Here is a 15,791-nt window from a genome sequence, read left to right on the forward strand (position 1 = left end):
TCCTCCCATTTATCCACTATGCACCTCCGTCCCATGTATCCACTATGCACCTCCGTCCCATGTATCCACTATGCACCTCCGTCCCATGTTAGGACATACTGCTTCAGTCGACCCTGTCACTCAGTGAATCAACTGGACTCACTGTATCCTGAAAATAACAAGCAGCTGAAGCCTCCGGTATAGAAGTAGACTACTGTCTTCAGCCCCATTCACTTGTATGCAGTGTTCAGCAGCACAACACAGCTACATGAGGGAAAATGAAGCAAGTACTTGCTATACAGGTAATTCAGGTACTCTACTGAAAATGAATTTTAGCGCCTTGATCTGCATTTTTAAGCCCCAAAGAAACAAATGGCAATGCAATAACACACAAAAATACTTTGTTTTACTGTAACACCCCCGGCAAACAGCGGACATGTTTTTTTTTCTTAATTAAATCACACACAGTAATGCAAGTCAGTGTGCAAGAATACAAGAAACTGTATGTGTGAATCAATAACATGCTAACCCGCATGTATTATCACAGTGCACAGTGTGAATAGAGCTTAATGAATAAAATAATATTTCTAGTAAATTCGGATCTGCATTGTGTTAATAAATTAATTTCCTTTATAGATATAATATATGCAGCAATTTGACACAGCTTTGATCTCTGTAGGTTATTGGATAATGATCACATGCTGTAAAATGCTGCCTGTCTGCAGCTGGAAGATAAAGGGAAAGAAGCCGCATGGTGAGGGGGGAAGGGCATGAACAAAGGAAGCAAGGCAGTCAGGTGGGGGGGGATGTTCTAGAAATGCACTTTAAACCAGACTATTATCCCCATCATCCTTATTAGTGAATCAATGCTAGGGGCCACAATAGTTTTTCTCTGCTTGGAGAAGCATTATTATGCAAAACACATCGCTGATTCAAACCTTTTAGCAGCAATTACATAGACTGCGGTGCATGAGGTGAACTTAGGTAAAATTCTGGCTGTGGATGCCCTGATGCGGTTGTGCGGACATTACAGTGGAGCTTTAGCCAAAGTCGGCTCCATTTCCATGTATGTGTTTGTTGATTTGCATTATTGTGGCCCTTCATCCTGTGATGCCAATTCATTTTTAAAGGGCCCCCAACATGTGTCAAAAGGGGAAAAAAAAACGACCTCATATTTTTCCAGAGCAGTGTATGGTATGAATTGGGGCGGCTGCATTTGTTTACTTCACGTGGCACCACTGAAAATTAAAGTGACACTAAACTCACGAGTCAAATCTTAAAAATACATCCAAGTAACTAAGGCCTCATTCACACTGCGTACAGATCCCTGCGGCGTGCAGCGCTGCTCCCGGGAAGGACAGGTGATGCGTGTGATTGTACGCAGCAGCCTGTTCTTCTCTATGGGAGTACACGGCCGTACGCTCACCCGAACTGCACATCCGTGCGGGTGTCTGTGCTCAGCCGCAGACAGGATCCATCCTGTCTATGTACGAGTACGGACACCCGCACGGATCTGCAGTTCGGGTGAGCGTATGGCCGTGTACTCCCATAGAGAAGAACAGGCTGCTGCGTACAATCACACGCATCACCTGTCCTTCCCGGGAGCAGCGCTGCACGCCGCAGGGATCTGTACGGGCCGGCTCTTAGCAGTGTGAATGAGGCCTTGCTATGAACAACAATGTATCTTATTTGTGTATCACTCGGCTGTAGATCCTCCAATCATCTCTGAACTGGTGCTGACACGGTCCTTCCTTCTGGAGGGGGGATACGTCTGTTCCCCATGGTCCCTGTGTGTGTTGTAAAGTAGTCACCGCTCCAAGCTCGCTCCCGGGATGGACTACAATCTCATGTTTAGTTTACTAGTTTGCATGGAGATTGTAGTCCATCACAGGTAGGGACGCCACCTTTTCTTTCAGTGAAACCCGAAAACTTCAGCGACGTACGGACATTTTTTGGGAGAATGAGTCGCGGCGTATTCATATGTAAATACCGCCACCCATTCATAAGTATATATCACAGTCAAGACTACTTTCGGTGGGGGCCCCATCAGCCCGTCTTAATTTTGGTTGCCCGTCTGCCTGACATCACGTGTCTGGGTTTCAGCTGCAATGAAACCCGGACACAACATTCAAAACCCAGACTGACAGGCGGCAACCCTAATCACAGGAGCGGGAAGTGTGTTGCGTGCCATTCGTTCGAATGGCACCCCAAACGTGCCTGCAGTGCGATCAGCTATGTCACGATGTGTGCATGCCCTATTTTTTTAATGGCACGGTATTGGCAGTACCACGCATTGCAGCGCGGCCGATAGATGGGGTGCCATTCAAATGAGTGGCACGCAACGCACCTGCCACACTCCAATAGCATGGGAGGTACGTTGAGCGGAACCGTGCGTTGAACGCACAGAGGGGGTGCGAACAGGCCCTAAATGGCACCCCAATACGCTAGGGCAAAGCAACTCTGATACACCGCACCAAAATGCATGGTACTACATCTATGGGGTGTTGCGGGGCACTGCTTTGCATAAAATTGTGTGCGTCCATTTGTTTGGACCCGTCGTTCAAATCAGCTGCATTAGCACAACACACATGCGTTATGGCAATGCAAGAGGCTCTTAAAGTTGCGCCAAACTATTTTAGGCTGTACACAGACCTCTTGCTCCTTCTTCTCAGTCAGTTTATAAATAGGCAGCATAATACAAACATGTGACATCAGGTCAGTTGTTTTCAATAGGGCCCAACTTCACCTTTGTGTTGTGTTTGGGGGAGGTGTGTGTGCGCGCTGTATTAGTAAATACATCTAACATATATGTACATATCACTATTCACTTCAATAACCTCATTTTGGACTCTCCCTGTTGCTGACATGTTTGCTACTGTCAGAACATAACAAAGCACTGGTGGTGGCCATAATAACAGAACCATCTTGATCGCCTCAGCCAGGAACACCGGAAGTGGCTACATGGGAACTCTGCCTGGCAACTAAGGCGCTAATGGCGTTGCAGGGCTCTCATTGGACGCCGGTTCCCGCGCAGGACCACAGCGGCCTAACAAGATTAAACCGCATCCGCTCTGCTTCCTCAGCTCACACGTGAGTCCGCCATGTTACATGAGGGCAGAGTTCAATTTCGCCCACGCTCACTTGTCACTGTGTATCGGTCATTTAATTAACAGTACATATTCTGGTTCTGTCCGCAGCCACCGCAGCGCATCCATTACCAGTAATATATTATTACAAATCACGTTGTGTCAAACCAGCCTCAGAGCATTGAGCATACCATAAACAGCAGCACAACGTCATGTGAATGAAGGCGTCGGCCATGACCGCTCACTCGCAAACAAACTACGAACAATGAGAACGGGCATGAATGAACGGCTTTGCAAGATGGCGGCCGAGGCGCCACACAGGGAGGGCGGGACGCTTCTCTGCTGAGTCTCTGGAAGGTTCCAGAATCGTGTGTCGTTTTCGGTCACCTGACAGGAGCCAGCACCGTCATTGGCCGCCCTACGCAGGAGGCGGGGACTGACGTCACGTTCTTCTGGAAGCTTCTGGGGCTGTATAAGAAGGCGCCGGTACGGTAACACCTTCTCATTTCATCAGGACTTGCAGCTCGGAGACGGCGAGCAGCTTCCACACAAAGGTCTACAGAACACAACCGCAGTGCGGGTGAGTGCAGTCACGGCGGCCGAAGAGGGTCATCTTTTATTTTGGGGAGGCCTAGTTAGTCTTTGTGTAATTGATAAGTGTCTGTATTCTGGCATTTGTAGTTCTACAGTAGCTTAGGGCAGGACCTATATAGGTATATATATGTGTGTCCAATTGGGATCGGTGTATGCTTTTATAATGGATTTAAAAAAAAAAAAAATTGAAGCAGTTGCCCGTGGCAACCAATCGGCTTCTCCAATTCGCTTATAGCTTTTAAAATGAAGAAGCCGACCGGTTTCCATGACAATTGCTCCAATTATGTTTCTCTATTGTATTGTGACTGCACCTCCGGGTGCAGTGTGTGGGCAGCTGAGCATGTGACCTAGTGATGATGCATGTGTGGGGGGATGGGGCTTCATTGGCACTCCAGCATGGGGCCCCAGGTTACTAGCTTCTACTCTACTTTAAGCTCAATCTCCACAGCCCTCACACCCATATGGCGTATTGTATTGAGAATTCTAGGTTTGCTGACACTTGTAGTTCCAAAGCAACAGAAGGTCTCATTGGTCATGTGTAGGCTAGGAGCCCTAGTATGCCATGCCCTTCCCACATGTATAATGTAAGGGCCGTGGTTCTGGTATTTGGCACAAGGGTTGGGGGTGTCTTGTTTAAATGGGTTTATCTGCTATGTAAAGCTGAGGCTTGAAGCTGCTGTGTGAATACTGGATACCTTCAGCTCAGGCATCGGATATGTGGGATCCTCTGGCTGTAGTGAAAGTATTCAGCTACATACTTGGTAGTATGCCAAGCCATTGTCGGGGCTCCGGAAGTCTGTCAGCCATAATTATGTAATGTCCCGGCAGGGTGGTGAAAGGGTGTCCCTCTGAAGCAGATGGCTTGTATGCTCTTGGGATGGGGGATGGTGACTGGATCTGCAAGCCCCAGCATGCTTTACATTGCCAACCCTGTGCATGTTGGTCGTAGGAGAGCTTGAACCAGGATGGTGCATTCCTCTTTTCCTCTTTTATTCTATGCATGTGGAGTTTGGTCATCACTGGCGTGGTGAAATTGTTTCCTGTTGACTCGTGTTTTTTTTTATTCGCTTGGGTAAGGATTTGCAGCATCTGCTCATTGTGTCCTTGGATTGCAGTCCGTCACGTGTCTGAGCTACAGCAAGATGGCCGTACAGTATAAAATGGCCACTGTGATGTCGGAAGCATGCTTCTATTTATAGGCTGGATGTAAAGACATAATGGGGGGTGGGGGGAGATTTATCAGAACATCTGGTGCAGCTGTGCATGGCTACCAGTAAGCCTTTCATATTAAAACCTTAATTGAAATAAGAAGCTGATTGTTTGCCATGGGCAACTGCTCCAGATTTTGATAACTTCCCCCCATTGTTATTACTATAGTACAATTTCCTTTTTTTTTTTTTCTACTTAGCCTTGGGTCCAGCAGTAGGGTAGTTCCTCATTGGAAGGGCACTGGATTGCTTAACCTGCTTCTGCTGCGGTTTGTGGATGGCATGGATAGGAATTAGCTGACTAGTCGTCAGAATGTGAAGGGTTAATGTGGCCCTTGTCTTAAGGCATGTTTCAAAGTGCTGAGTGATAGTAATGGGAGCTTCTTGTGGCCCTTGTCTTAAGGCATCAGGTTTCAAAGTGCTGAGAGTTGAAGATTGTGGGTTTTTTTATTACTTTTTTTTTATTGTGAGTTGATGTGGTAATGCTAACCATTGAATATCCTTCTTACAGCAATCATGTCTAAGGGACCAGCAGTCGGTATTGATCTTGGCACCACCTACTCCTGCGTAGGTGTCTTTCAGCATGGAAAGGTGGAGATCATCGCCAACGATCAGGGCAACCGAACCACACCCAGTTATGTGGCCTTCACAGATACCGAGAGGTTGATTGGGGATGCTGCCAAGAACCAGGTTGCTATGAATCCAACAAACACAGTATTTGGTAAGTTACTCAGTCATAGCAAGTGTGCTAAATGTGGTGTAAGGCTGCCAGAGGGACAAATGGCTGAGTCATAGAATGTATAGTTCACTGTAGTAAGGTGACCTGTGTGTAATCATAGCTGAACATCTGGCCAATCTAAAGTCAACTTGCATGGCAGTTGGATGTCTTGGCTTTTAAGTAAGTTGTAACAATGCATAGTGGTCAAACTATTGCTAAGTCTTTGTTAGTAGCATTTAACAAGGTTGTATAGATTGCTTCTGGTTTAATTACAACCCGATATCCACTGAAAGTTCTTGATTGCTTAACTGACTAATTCTTTTCTAGATGCCAAGCGTTTGATTGGACGCAGATTCGAAGATGCCGTTGTACAGTCTGACATGAAGCACTGGCCCTTCAATGTCATCAGTGATGGAGGAAGACCCAAAGTCCAAGTAGATTACAAAGGGGAGAGCAAGTGTTTCTACCCAGAAGAGGTCTCTTCAATGGTTTTGACAAAGATGAAGGAAATTGCAGAAGCTTATCTTGGCAAGGTAATTTGTCACTGCTAGAATTTATAGACTTGCTGGCTGTAGTTGAAAAGATATTGGTTAATGTGCTGCCTTAAAGGTAGGTCTGTGATGCACTTGCACTGTTCTCACACATTTTCACATCTGTAAATTGATGGTGTTCCATTTGGCAACGCTACGTGAAAATGGTTGTGCCAGAAACATTAAATGGCTAAAGCTTATCTGCCTACTTAGAACCTACAATGACAATATGTAGGGTTTTGTTGGAAGGAAAGCGTACTGGTATATTAGGGGGAGACTGAGGCTTGTTATAACAAAATTATTTTATCCTTTTTTAGACTGTAACAAATGCAGTGATCACTGTACCCGCTTACTTCAACGACTCCCAGCGTCAGGCCACAAAGGACGCCGGTACCATCTCTGGGCTCAATGTACTACGTATCATCAATGAGCCAACTGCTGCAGCCATTGCATATGGTTTGGACAAAAAGGTATGTAGTGTTCAGCTTCATGCGCAAAACAAAAATCTTAAGATCGCTATGATGAATGTTTCCATGCCATTCGTAGTTTCCACCAGACCAGAGTCGAAAGGCTCATGATGGCAATATACCTTCCTTGGATGTCTGAGCGATCCTTGTACAGCTAAGTTGTGGTTGCAGAACATAAGGTGTTGGGTCTACTGCATAACTTATCTTGCATTAAACTAGTGCTCAAAGCAACAACTTTGCACTTGGTAGATCTCTTTACAAATTTTTGGGAAACAGTAACTCCAACATTGCTAGCACAGGGAAACTACTTCATATGTTTTTAGTTTTTAGGGCTTTTGCTTTGCATTAATAGTTGTCTTGTTCCCTTAGGTTGGGGCAGAGAGAAATGTGCTGATTTTTGACCTTGGTGGTGGAACCTTTGATGTCTCTATCCTGACCATTGAGGACGGCATCTTTGAGGTCAAGTCAACAGCTGGTGACACTCATTTGGGTGGTGAAGACTTTGATAACAGAATGGTGAATCACTTTGTAGCAGAGTTCAAGAGAAAGCACAAGAAAGACATTAGTGACAACAAGAGAGCTGTTCGCCGTCTCCGCACTGCCTGTGAGCGTGCAAAGCGTACCCTGTCCTCCAGTACCCAGGCCAGCATAGAAATCGACTCCCTGTATGAAGGAATTGACTTCTATACCTCAATCACAAGAGCCCGATTTGAAGAGCTGAATGCTGATCTCTTCAGAGGCACCCTGGATCCAGTAGAGAAGGCCCTGCGTGATGCCAAGCTTGACAAGTCCCAAATCCATGATATTGTCCTAGTTGGAGGGTCCACACGTATTCCCAAAATCCAGAAGCTGCTTCAGGACTTCTTCAATGGCAAAGAACTAAACAAGAGCATCAACCCAGATGAGGCTGTGGCCTATGGTGCAGGTATGTAAGAGGTTGTTGCCCACAAACTCGTGTGGAATTAATACCTCCCAAGTTTAGTTTGATTTAAATGCTTAAAATGCTTATCCTAGTTCTATCTGTTGCATCTCGCCATGATGAACGTTTCCACGCCATTCGTAGTTTCCACCAGACCAGAGTCGAAAGGCTCATGATGGCAATATACCTTCCTTGGATGTCTGAGCGACCTGCATGCACTTTCCTCCCCTAGCCTATGATATAGTTTTGGGTTTGTCTAACACGCATCTTTCTTTACAGCTGTCCAGGCTGCCATCTTGTCTGGAGACAAATCTGAAAACGTTCAGGACCTCCTGCTGCTGGATGTCACCCCTCTGTCTCTGGGTATTGAGACTGCTGGTGGAGTTATGACAACCTTGATCAAGCGTAACACAACCATTCCCACAAAGCAGACACAGACCTTCACAACCTATTCAGACAACCAGCCTGGTGTCTTGATTCAGGTATGCATACAACTCTACTAGTTTCATGTGGCCCTTTGCCTTTTCTTTCTCGGGTTTACTTAAAGCTTTTTGTTCTCCCAGGTATATGAAGGTGAGAGAGCCATGACCAAGGACAACAACTTGCTGGGCAAGTTTGAGTTGACTGGTATCCCACCAGCCCCTCGTGGTGTTCCTCAAATTGAGGTGACATTTGACATTGATGCCAACGGTATCCTGAATGTGTCTGCCGTGGACAAGAGCACTGGCAAGGAAAACAAGATCACAATTACCAACGACAAAGGTAAGACTTGACAGCACTATGGAAATTCATCCCGCTATGATGAATGTTTCCATGCCATTCGTAGTTTCCACCAGACCAGAGTCGAAAGGCTCATGATGGCAATATACCTTCCTTGGATGTCTGAGCGGCTATAACCTTTGTGTTTATGCCCAGTGGAACTGTGCAGTCTGTTACCAAAATTCTAACGGCAACCTCTTTGTTTGCAGGTCGTCTGAGCAAAGAGGACATTGAGCGCATGGTGCAGGAAGCTGAGAGGTACAAGTGTGAAGATGAGAAGCAGAGGGACAAGGTCTCCTCCAAAAACTCTCTGGAATCCTATGCTTTCAACATGAAGGCAACCGTTGAAGATGAGAAGCTCCAGGGCAAGATCAGCGATGAGGACAAACAGAAGATCCTGGACAAGTGCAACGAGGTCATCGCCTGGCTGGACAAAAACCAGGTATGGTTAAAGACCCTAACTGCTTCAGAGTCGCGATGATGAATGTTTCCATGCCATTCGTAGTTTCCACCAGACCAGAGTCGAAAGGCTCATGATGGCAATATACCTTCCTTGGATGTCTGAGCGACTATTAAATCATGAGACATTTGCTACCCAATTTATAGGTGGTTTATAGGTGGTTTAGGGGTGCAAGTCACTGACTATTGGGAATTCCCAAAAGTGGTATCTGATTTTCTAGGTATGGTCCTGCCACCACACCTTCCCCCAACAATAGTGTTGCAGTTAATACCAGACTAGATTTATTAAGGACTTGAGCAAAATCAGACTGCAAAAATGTATACTAGACTCGGCACAGGGTAGAAGTTGTGTTACCATTAATGCTTTATTAATCTGAACTATTACCTTTCAGACTGCTGAGAAGGACGAGTTTGAACACCAACAGAAGGAGCTGGAGAAAGTATGCAACCCCATCATTACCAAACTATACCAGAGTGCAGGCGGCATGCCCGGAGGAATGCCAGGAGGCATGCCTGGAGGCTTCCCAGGTGCAGGCGGTGCACCAAGCGGTGGTGGCTCCTCCGGACCTACCATTGAGGAGGTCGATTAAACTTCAACTGGAATTCCGTCTTTGTTCTTGTAACTCCTAGGACACAAATTTGTATTGATGGCTGTTCCAAGTTTAAATTCCCATGCAAGCTGCTGTAAAGTTTTTATTTGGGGCATTAATACTTGAATCCACTCCATCTGCCTGAAAAAATAAGGAACACCATTGCACTTTACCTGTACTGTAACAAATGTTGGTCCAAGAAAATAAACTTATTTAATTGGCTCTTGTCTCTGACTTCTAATTCAAAAGGTAGTGTTTGGGGTAAATTGGCTGTAGTTCTAGATGGGTCTCGTCTGGAATCCGACCTCTTAAGGTTTCAAGTCTCATTCTGTTCATTGTGGAAATGCTTTGGTCTTTGTACAGTTTATTACATACACTGAGCAAAGTGCCACTTACACACCATGGGGGGGAGACAAGCCACTGCACATCATGGGGGGGGTGAACACACTGGAACCAACCTTAAAGTACTGTTCTCAAACTTCCCCCTGACAATAAATGTGTCAAACCATGGCCTTATGACACTCGGGATGACTCTTCCTGGGGTGTAGGAGTGGCTGTGCATGGTCTAAACTAGGCAAAACCAGTACAGGCTTTGCCTTTGCTAGTGCAGGCTTTGCCTTTGCTAGTGCAGGCTTTGCCTTTGCTAGTGCAGGCTTTGCCTTTGCTAGTGCAGGCTTTGCCTTTGCTAGTGCAGGCTTTGCCTTTGCTAGTGCAGGCTTTGCCTTTGCTAGTGCAGGCTTTGCCTTTGCTAGTGCAGGCTTTCTGGAGCTGAAATCTACTATATATGGCTAGAACTTGGGTTGATTTGGAAGTTAAGTCAGGGTTTTATTGGCACTTGTGTCCCCCGTGGGGAGACCTTGCCCGGTCTTATCCAGCTAGTGCTTTCTTCTCTTGGGCAGGAAGTGGTGAGTAATCTGCTGGAACGGAGTTAAGTGTGAACTGTCTGCAGCAATATCTTAGCTTTAAGGCCCCATTCACACTGAGCGACATGAAAATTGAGCGACATCGTGTAACTTTTTCCTATTGGGCTGTATGCAATCAGGGGTAATATTGTTCGAAAAAGGTCATGTAGGAGCGACAAGCTACCAGCGACGAGATGTGAACAGCTCCATTGAAATAGATTGGAGAAGCTACATAGAGCGAAATCGCTCAGTGTGAATGGGGCTTTAAGGACCGGAAGAAAATCGATGTAGATGGCTAAAAACCATGCTAAGCAGTATATACATTATACTTAAAGGAGGACTGGGTCAGGGCTTTTCCCCATAGTTCTACGGGTAACGGGAGGGCACAAACTATCCTCACCCTAAGCTTGGGATGCCGCGAGCTACAGCTCGCAGTATACTGAGACGCCGCCGCAGCTGGGACTGATCCCGACATTACTGTTGCGATCCACACAGCTGCGTGATTGACAGCTGGCTCTGCCCCTCCCGGTCTGCCAGTCAGCACACGAGGGGCGGGAAAACCCTGCAAGGAGCTGAGTGACTGGACAGGATCAAGAAGCGAGCGACATGTGTTTGCGCACTTCCCGATCTATTGAGCTGACCTTTGGTCAGCTTGAACTACGAGGGGTGACTTTTCACTCGCCTCATAGTTTTAAGTGCTGAAGACTTGTCGCATTGTTTAAATACACACACATGCTCCAAATATGTTCTAGCTGCTTATATGTACACCACTATGCCAAAAAGATCCGTATGAAAGCAAGAGCTTTGTGTGTTGCCTGGTTATGGTACTTGGGTTCACTGGTTTTGCCCTTCTGTGCCTGTAAAATGTTAGACCTAATCTATGTGGTTGATTGCTGAACAATATAAAAGCACCATGAGGATTTATGATCTCTGGCCCATTCCTACCATCTGGTCACCTGCTGGCTATCTGACCCTCATTACCCACCAACTGTCTGGGCTAGGGAGCACAAACACTTGCCTCATAAGTCAAGCCTGATGGCATCATTACTACATGGGTTGCATGTCTACCTAGACCCAGAAGATCAAATTCCCTTCGGTCTGCTATTGAGGCAAGAGTTCCCTAGCCTGTAGTCAGGAGCCTGTACTGTAGTTATGTAAGACTTTGTGGCGAAACTCAATTCTTGGCCCACGCCTTTCCCTGCTAAGTCAATCTGTGGGTTTTAATTTTTTTCTCTCTGAGGCCCCAATACAGGCTCAATATACTGTTGCATTAAAGGTTGAACTATGGGGTCAAGGCTTTTCCCCATAGTTCTCCTTAGGGTAACGGGAGGACACAAACTAGCGTCCTTCCATCACCCAAAGCTCAGTATATGGCGAGCTACAGCTTGCGGTATACTGGAGACGCCGCAGCCGGGACTGATCCCGACAATATTGTCTGGATCCACCCAGCTGTGTGATTGACAGCTGGCTCTGGATAGGCAGAGTGCCCGCCCCCTTCTGTTTCACCTGTCAGCGCTGAAGGATCGGACGGGGGGGGAATAAGCGAGCTACGCTATGTGTTCGCTCACTTCCTGATCGATTGAGCCGACCTGTGACAGTTTCATTGTCACTTCGGCTCAGATTATGAGGCTGAGTGAAAATCACTCGCCTCATAATTCTTTAAAAACACCCGTGCATTTATCACACTGCATTCTTTCTGAATGGCACTTCCAACACATCTGGTAGATGTGCAGTAAAAAACCAAATGCATGCATGGCAATGCACTCTATTGTGGTAATGTGTTGCCGGATGACAATACACCAGTGCATGTAGCATCCACTAAACACTAGGAGTGCTTGGTTTTGGGTAGATGCCCTCTTTTTTTTCTTTTTACTCTTGGTGCTGTAATCGGGGATTCCGCTGAAGGTCCATCTGCTCCCTGAGAAAGTATAACCAGCCCTTGCATGGCTGGATTCTGTAATCCTGCAAGACAGGAAGCAAGCAACCTGATTAGCCCTCAGAGAAGCCTTCCGCAAAAACTTGCACCCCTACTTTTCCACTCCTAATCCTTGTGTGTCTTTTGGGTGGTTTGACCTTCAGGCAAGTCCGATTTCAGTGGTCTTTTAGGCTCACTGGCTACCCCCCTGGCACCTGCTCCAACTGATCACTTTTGTCCTCTGTGCTGCAGTTTGACAGACCTTCTTTCTCAACCCAGAGCCCCTTGCTGTAGTTCCTTTGTCAGTGTGACCTCTGGAGCTGCGTCCAATACTGGGCACCACACTGCTTCATCAGTAGATGTTCTTCACCCTTACTGGAACTTTGCACTGTCAGTGTCAGCCCCACACACCTGATACGTTTTAGAGCAATGATCCCTGTACATGGCCTAGTGCCTTTTCCTGGCATCCCTATTGTGGGGCACTCAGACCATGTCCCGTGAAGAGACCAGTAACTGGGTTTAATGCCTGTAAGATACGGTTGAATCCGGCTTCATCAGGGTTAAGTGCTGGACACTACCAATTGTAGGTAGCGTAAATCAGCATAACTCCTACCTGGACGGGTCCACAGCATGTTTGCCCTCTGATACATTATTCTTAGATGGTGTCACCCATCTCTCCTTTACAGGAGTCTCGGATGTTAAAGGGACCTTTACTCGGAGGAACGGACCTAGGTGTGTCAAAGACTCTGCGTTGCAGGTGAAGGATGTTGGAGGAGGTCCCTGTGTCTCTGTGGGCGGAACAGACACTATCTCCTGTTGCAGCTATCCTCCATCAGAAATGGAGAGTGAATGAGGCATTTCTGGCACCGTTCCCTATTCTAGGTTCGCTTTCCTGATAAGACTTTTGTCGTTTGTGTAACACATCCTGCGGCTTTGTTGGATCTGGAGAGTCTGGAGCATTCCTAGCCCTGTGACTCTTGTATTCAAGGTTAGGCAGGATATATTTTTAGCAGGGTTCCTCTTAAAACTCACCCACAAGTACCTTATGTGTAACTGGTGAGTGTGTCTAGCATATTGTCAGCTCATTCAGGGCAGTAACCCATCTCACTAGATCATAGTTCGGTTTAGCCTTCCTCTCCTGCCTACCCATGTTGGGGGGCCATGCATTCACCCCTTTCATCATGCTGATTTCATGTGATTGAATCCTGGGTTCTCTGCTGGAGTCATTTTCACTCCCAGGTTGCAGGGTGTGGGTATAGTCAATTTGGGGTTCTTTCCTGGTGAGGTGCCTTTCCTGACAATGTCTGCAGGAGTTCTTGTTCTTCACCATTATGGAGTCAGGTGACTAAGGGCCTAGGGGGGGTTCCTTCTAAACTGACTGGTCTAGATGACCTGGTCTTTTACCTGTTCCTACCAGGGAGAGACTTACTATCCTTGTTACCATGTGTCTTCCCTCCCAAATGTGGTGGGTTCAGGTTGTCTAACTTCTTGCTTAGTCTATGGATCAGTGCTCCTTCCGTTGAGTCCTTCCTCCTTGGTGACTATTTCTTCTTAGTTTTGGGCATCAGGCTGCCAACATGGACAGTCCTTACTCTGTTTATTTTGGCCTGCTTCCCTATCAGGCTGGCGTTCAGCCTTTCAAGTATCCAGCGCTGGTCTTTCAAATGGCTCTGGGGCTATAGGCAGTCCTCAGTTCTGTTTTGTTGGATCTAATAGCTTGTTCCTGGATGCTTACCCAGCAGTTGGACTTCCAAACATTATATGATTTCTGTATCCTTCAATACACTAGAAAGAAAATAGGAATTTTTGTACTCACTTAAAAAACCTTTTCTTGACGCCTAATAAAGGAGAACTATGGGGTCAGGGCTTTTCCCCATAGTTCTCCTTACGGGGCAGCGGATCCCTGGATTCAAGGTGAGGGGTTGTACGCGAACGAGCACATATAGACGATCGGCGGGCTATGGAGCCGCTAATCGCCTATATGTGAAACACCCGGTAACGGGTGTGTGCCATGATCGGGTCTTTTCTGCCCGTGTGTGCCCTCTAGGGGGCGCGCGCGAGCAGAAAAAAATTGCCGTCTGGAGACGGCAACCCGCCAATGCTGCAGTGCCGTCCGTCCGTTTTTTTTACTACGGGCGGACGGCAAGTGGTTAAGGGACACGGGTCCCTCCTGTCTGTGTTTTTGAATCATGCTCTTAGTATTGCTTGCTTCAAACTGAGACATGCTGGGTAGAGAAGGGGGTTACCCTGGACTGACCTACATATGTTTTTGTTTGGGAATATCAAAATCCTCCTGTAGGCGTCAGTATAACCTGACAGTATATGATTATTAAAATATAGGATACAAAGAGGCATATGTGTGTATTGCCTTTAGCGGTTGGTTATGCTCCAATTGTCGTTAGTGTCCTTTGGAAAATACATTAACATCTTAAAGCCTTATTCTTTTAGGCCATTTTACTATGATTTTTTCTTTTCCTAAATCATTATGAGTTTTAGTGAGTGGATCTGCTCAATTTACTCCATTCACTTTTTTTATTCTGGCAAAAAATTCTAGACGGAGATAAAATAATCACGAGAAATAAATTACCTTTTGTGCTAAAATTGACCAGCAGGTGGCGATACACCCACAGCTGACTATTTGCACTATTCTGTCATTTGAGAGCGATACTACAAGATGAATGGGCTGGATTCACTGATATTTACCATCAAATGTTTTTGGCAATGAGAGCGGAAAAATGATTGTTCTGCCAGATAATGCCTTTGTGAAAAGCCCAGTGTATAATTATTTGGAAGGTTGACAAGCTGATGTGTGGTTGCACTGGCACAGGATTGCTCTGAGAAGCCAGAAGATTCTAGTGGAGGGGGTTTAATGCACAGATCACCTTGATGCACAGCGCTAGCCAAACTGGTGCCGTCAGTGCCTCCTGATAGCGATTGTTCCCATTGACAGATTTCTCCTGTACTACTGTTCAGGTAGGAACTGTATATTTTTGGATAATGCATCACATGTCCCAGTACCAATGGTCATCATGACAAATAAAGAGGATGGCCCCCCCCTTCTCCCGGCGGCCGCAGGGACATAAATAAAATCCTGACTGAGATTTCACACTATTCAAAACTGAAAAAGTTTGGGGTTTAGATGGGCTTTAAGGCACCTTCCAGGACTTTAGATTGGAATAACTCACAATGCTCCTTTTACCCCAGAAAGCATTTCTAGGAACAACGTTGCCGCAAGCTGAGGTAACATTTGTTTATTGACATATTTCAACACTGTACAAAATATTTAGCATTCGTTACACTTAGCCCCATGGCACACTTGTGATACTGTTGAGGGCAACAACTCACCAGCAACGGGATTGTTGAAGTGCAGAGAAAACACATTTCCACGTTTCACTTCCTAGCTGTCCAGAAGAGCGAGGTGTTGCTCCTTCTCTGATGGAACGCTGCAGAACGGTGTTCGCTTGTGATGGAGCAGTGTGGCCAGTCAGGGAGCAACAGATGAAAACGAATGAGTACCTCTCTGCTCTGTATAGTGATCCCGATGCTGGGTAATTTTAGGATTGCTAGCTTTCCGTGGCCCTTAGATGTCAAGCAATTCCAAGTTTTTACAGTGCTGTGCTATAATTCTAGCAAGTGTTAATACATACAGTATATATATATATATA

The 15,791-nt window shown here is 46.2% G+C and overlaps 1 protein-coding gene across 1 annotated transcript; it reads left to right on the plus strand.

The window, feature by feature from the left end:
* Positions 1-3,546: 3,546 nt before the first annotated feature.
* HSPA8 (heat shock protein family A (Hsp70) member 8) lies at positions 3,547-9,531 on the plus strand. The gene is made up of 9 exons (XM_018560889.1): positions 3,547-3,645; positions 5,379-5,588; positions 5,913-6,118; positions 6,433-6,585; positions 6,952-7,507; positions 7,781-7,983; positions 8,065-8,263; positions 8,470-8,702; positions 9,112-9,531. Exons 2-9 carry the CDS (start codon positions 5,384-5,386, stop codon positions 9,307-9,309), a joined length of 1,953 nt encoding a protein of 650 aa, XP_018416391.1. The 5' UTR covers positions 3,547-3,645; positions 5,379-5,383; the 3' UTR covers positions 9,310-9,531.
* Positions 9,532-15,791: the final 6,260 nt, after the last annotated feature.

The sequence above is a fragment of the Nanorana parkeri genome, unplaced genomic scaffold (genome assembly GCF_000935625.1).
Source record: "Nanorana parkeri isolate BGI_ZX_2015 unplaced genomic scaffold, ASM93562v1 scaffold485, whole genome shotgun sequence".
NCBI lineage: Eukaryota > Metazoa > Chordata > Amphibia > Anura > Dicroglossidae > Nanorana > Nanorana parkeri.

Coding starts and splice junctions, on each gene's coding strand:
- HSPA8 (XM_018560889.1), top strand. CDS start 5,384: ATGTCTAAGGGACCAGCAGTCGGTATTGATCTTGGCACCACCTACTCC. Junction 6,586..6,951: donor CATATGGTTTGGACAAAAAG/GTATGTAGTGTT, acceptor TTGTTCCCTTAG/GTTGGGGCAGAGAGAAATGT. Junction 7,508..7,780: donor GGCTGTGGCCTATGGTGCAG/GTATGTAAGAGG, acceptor CTTTCTTTACAG/CTGTCCAGGCTGCCATCTTG.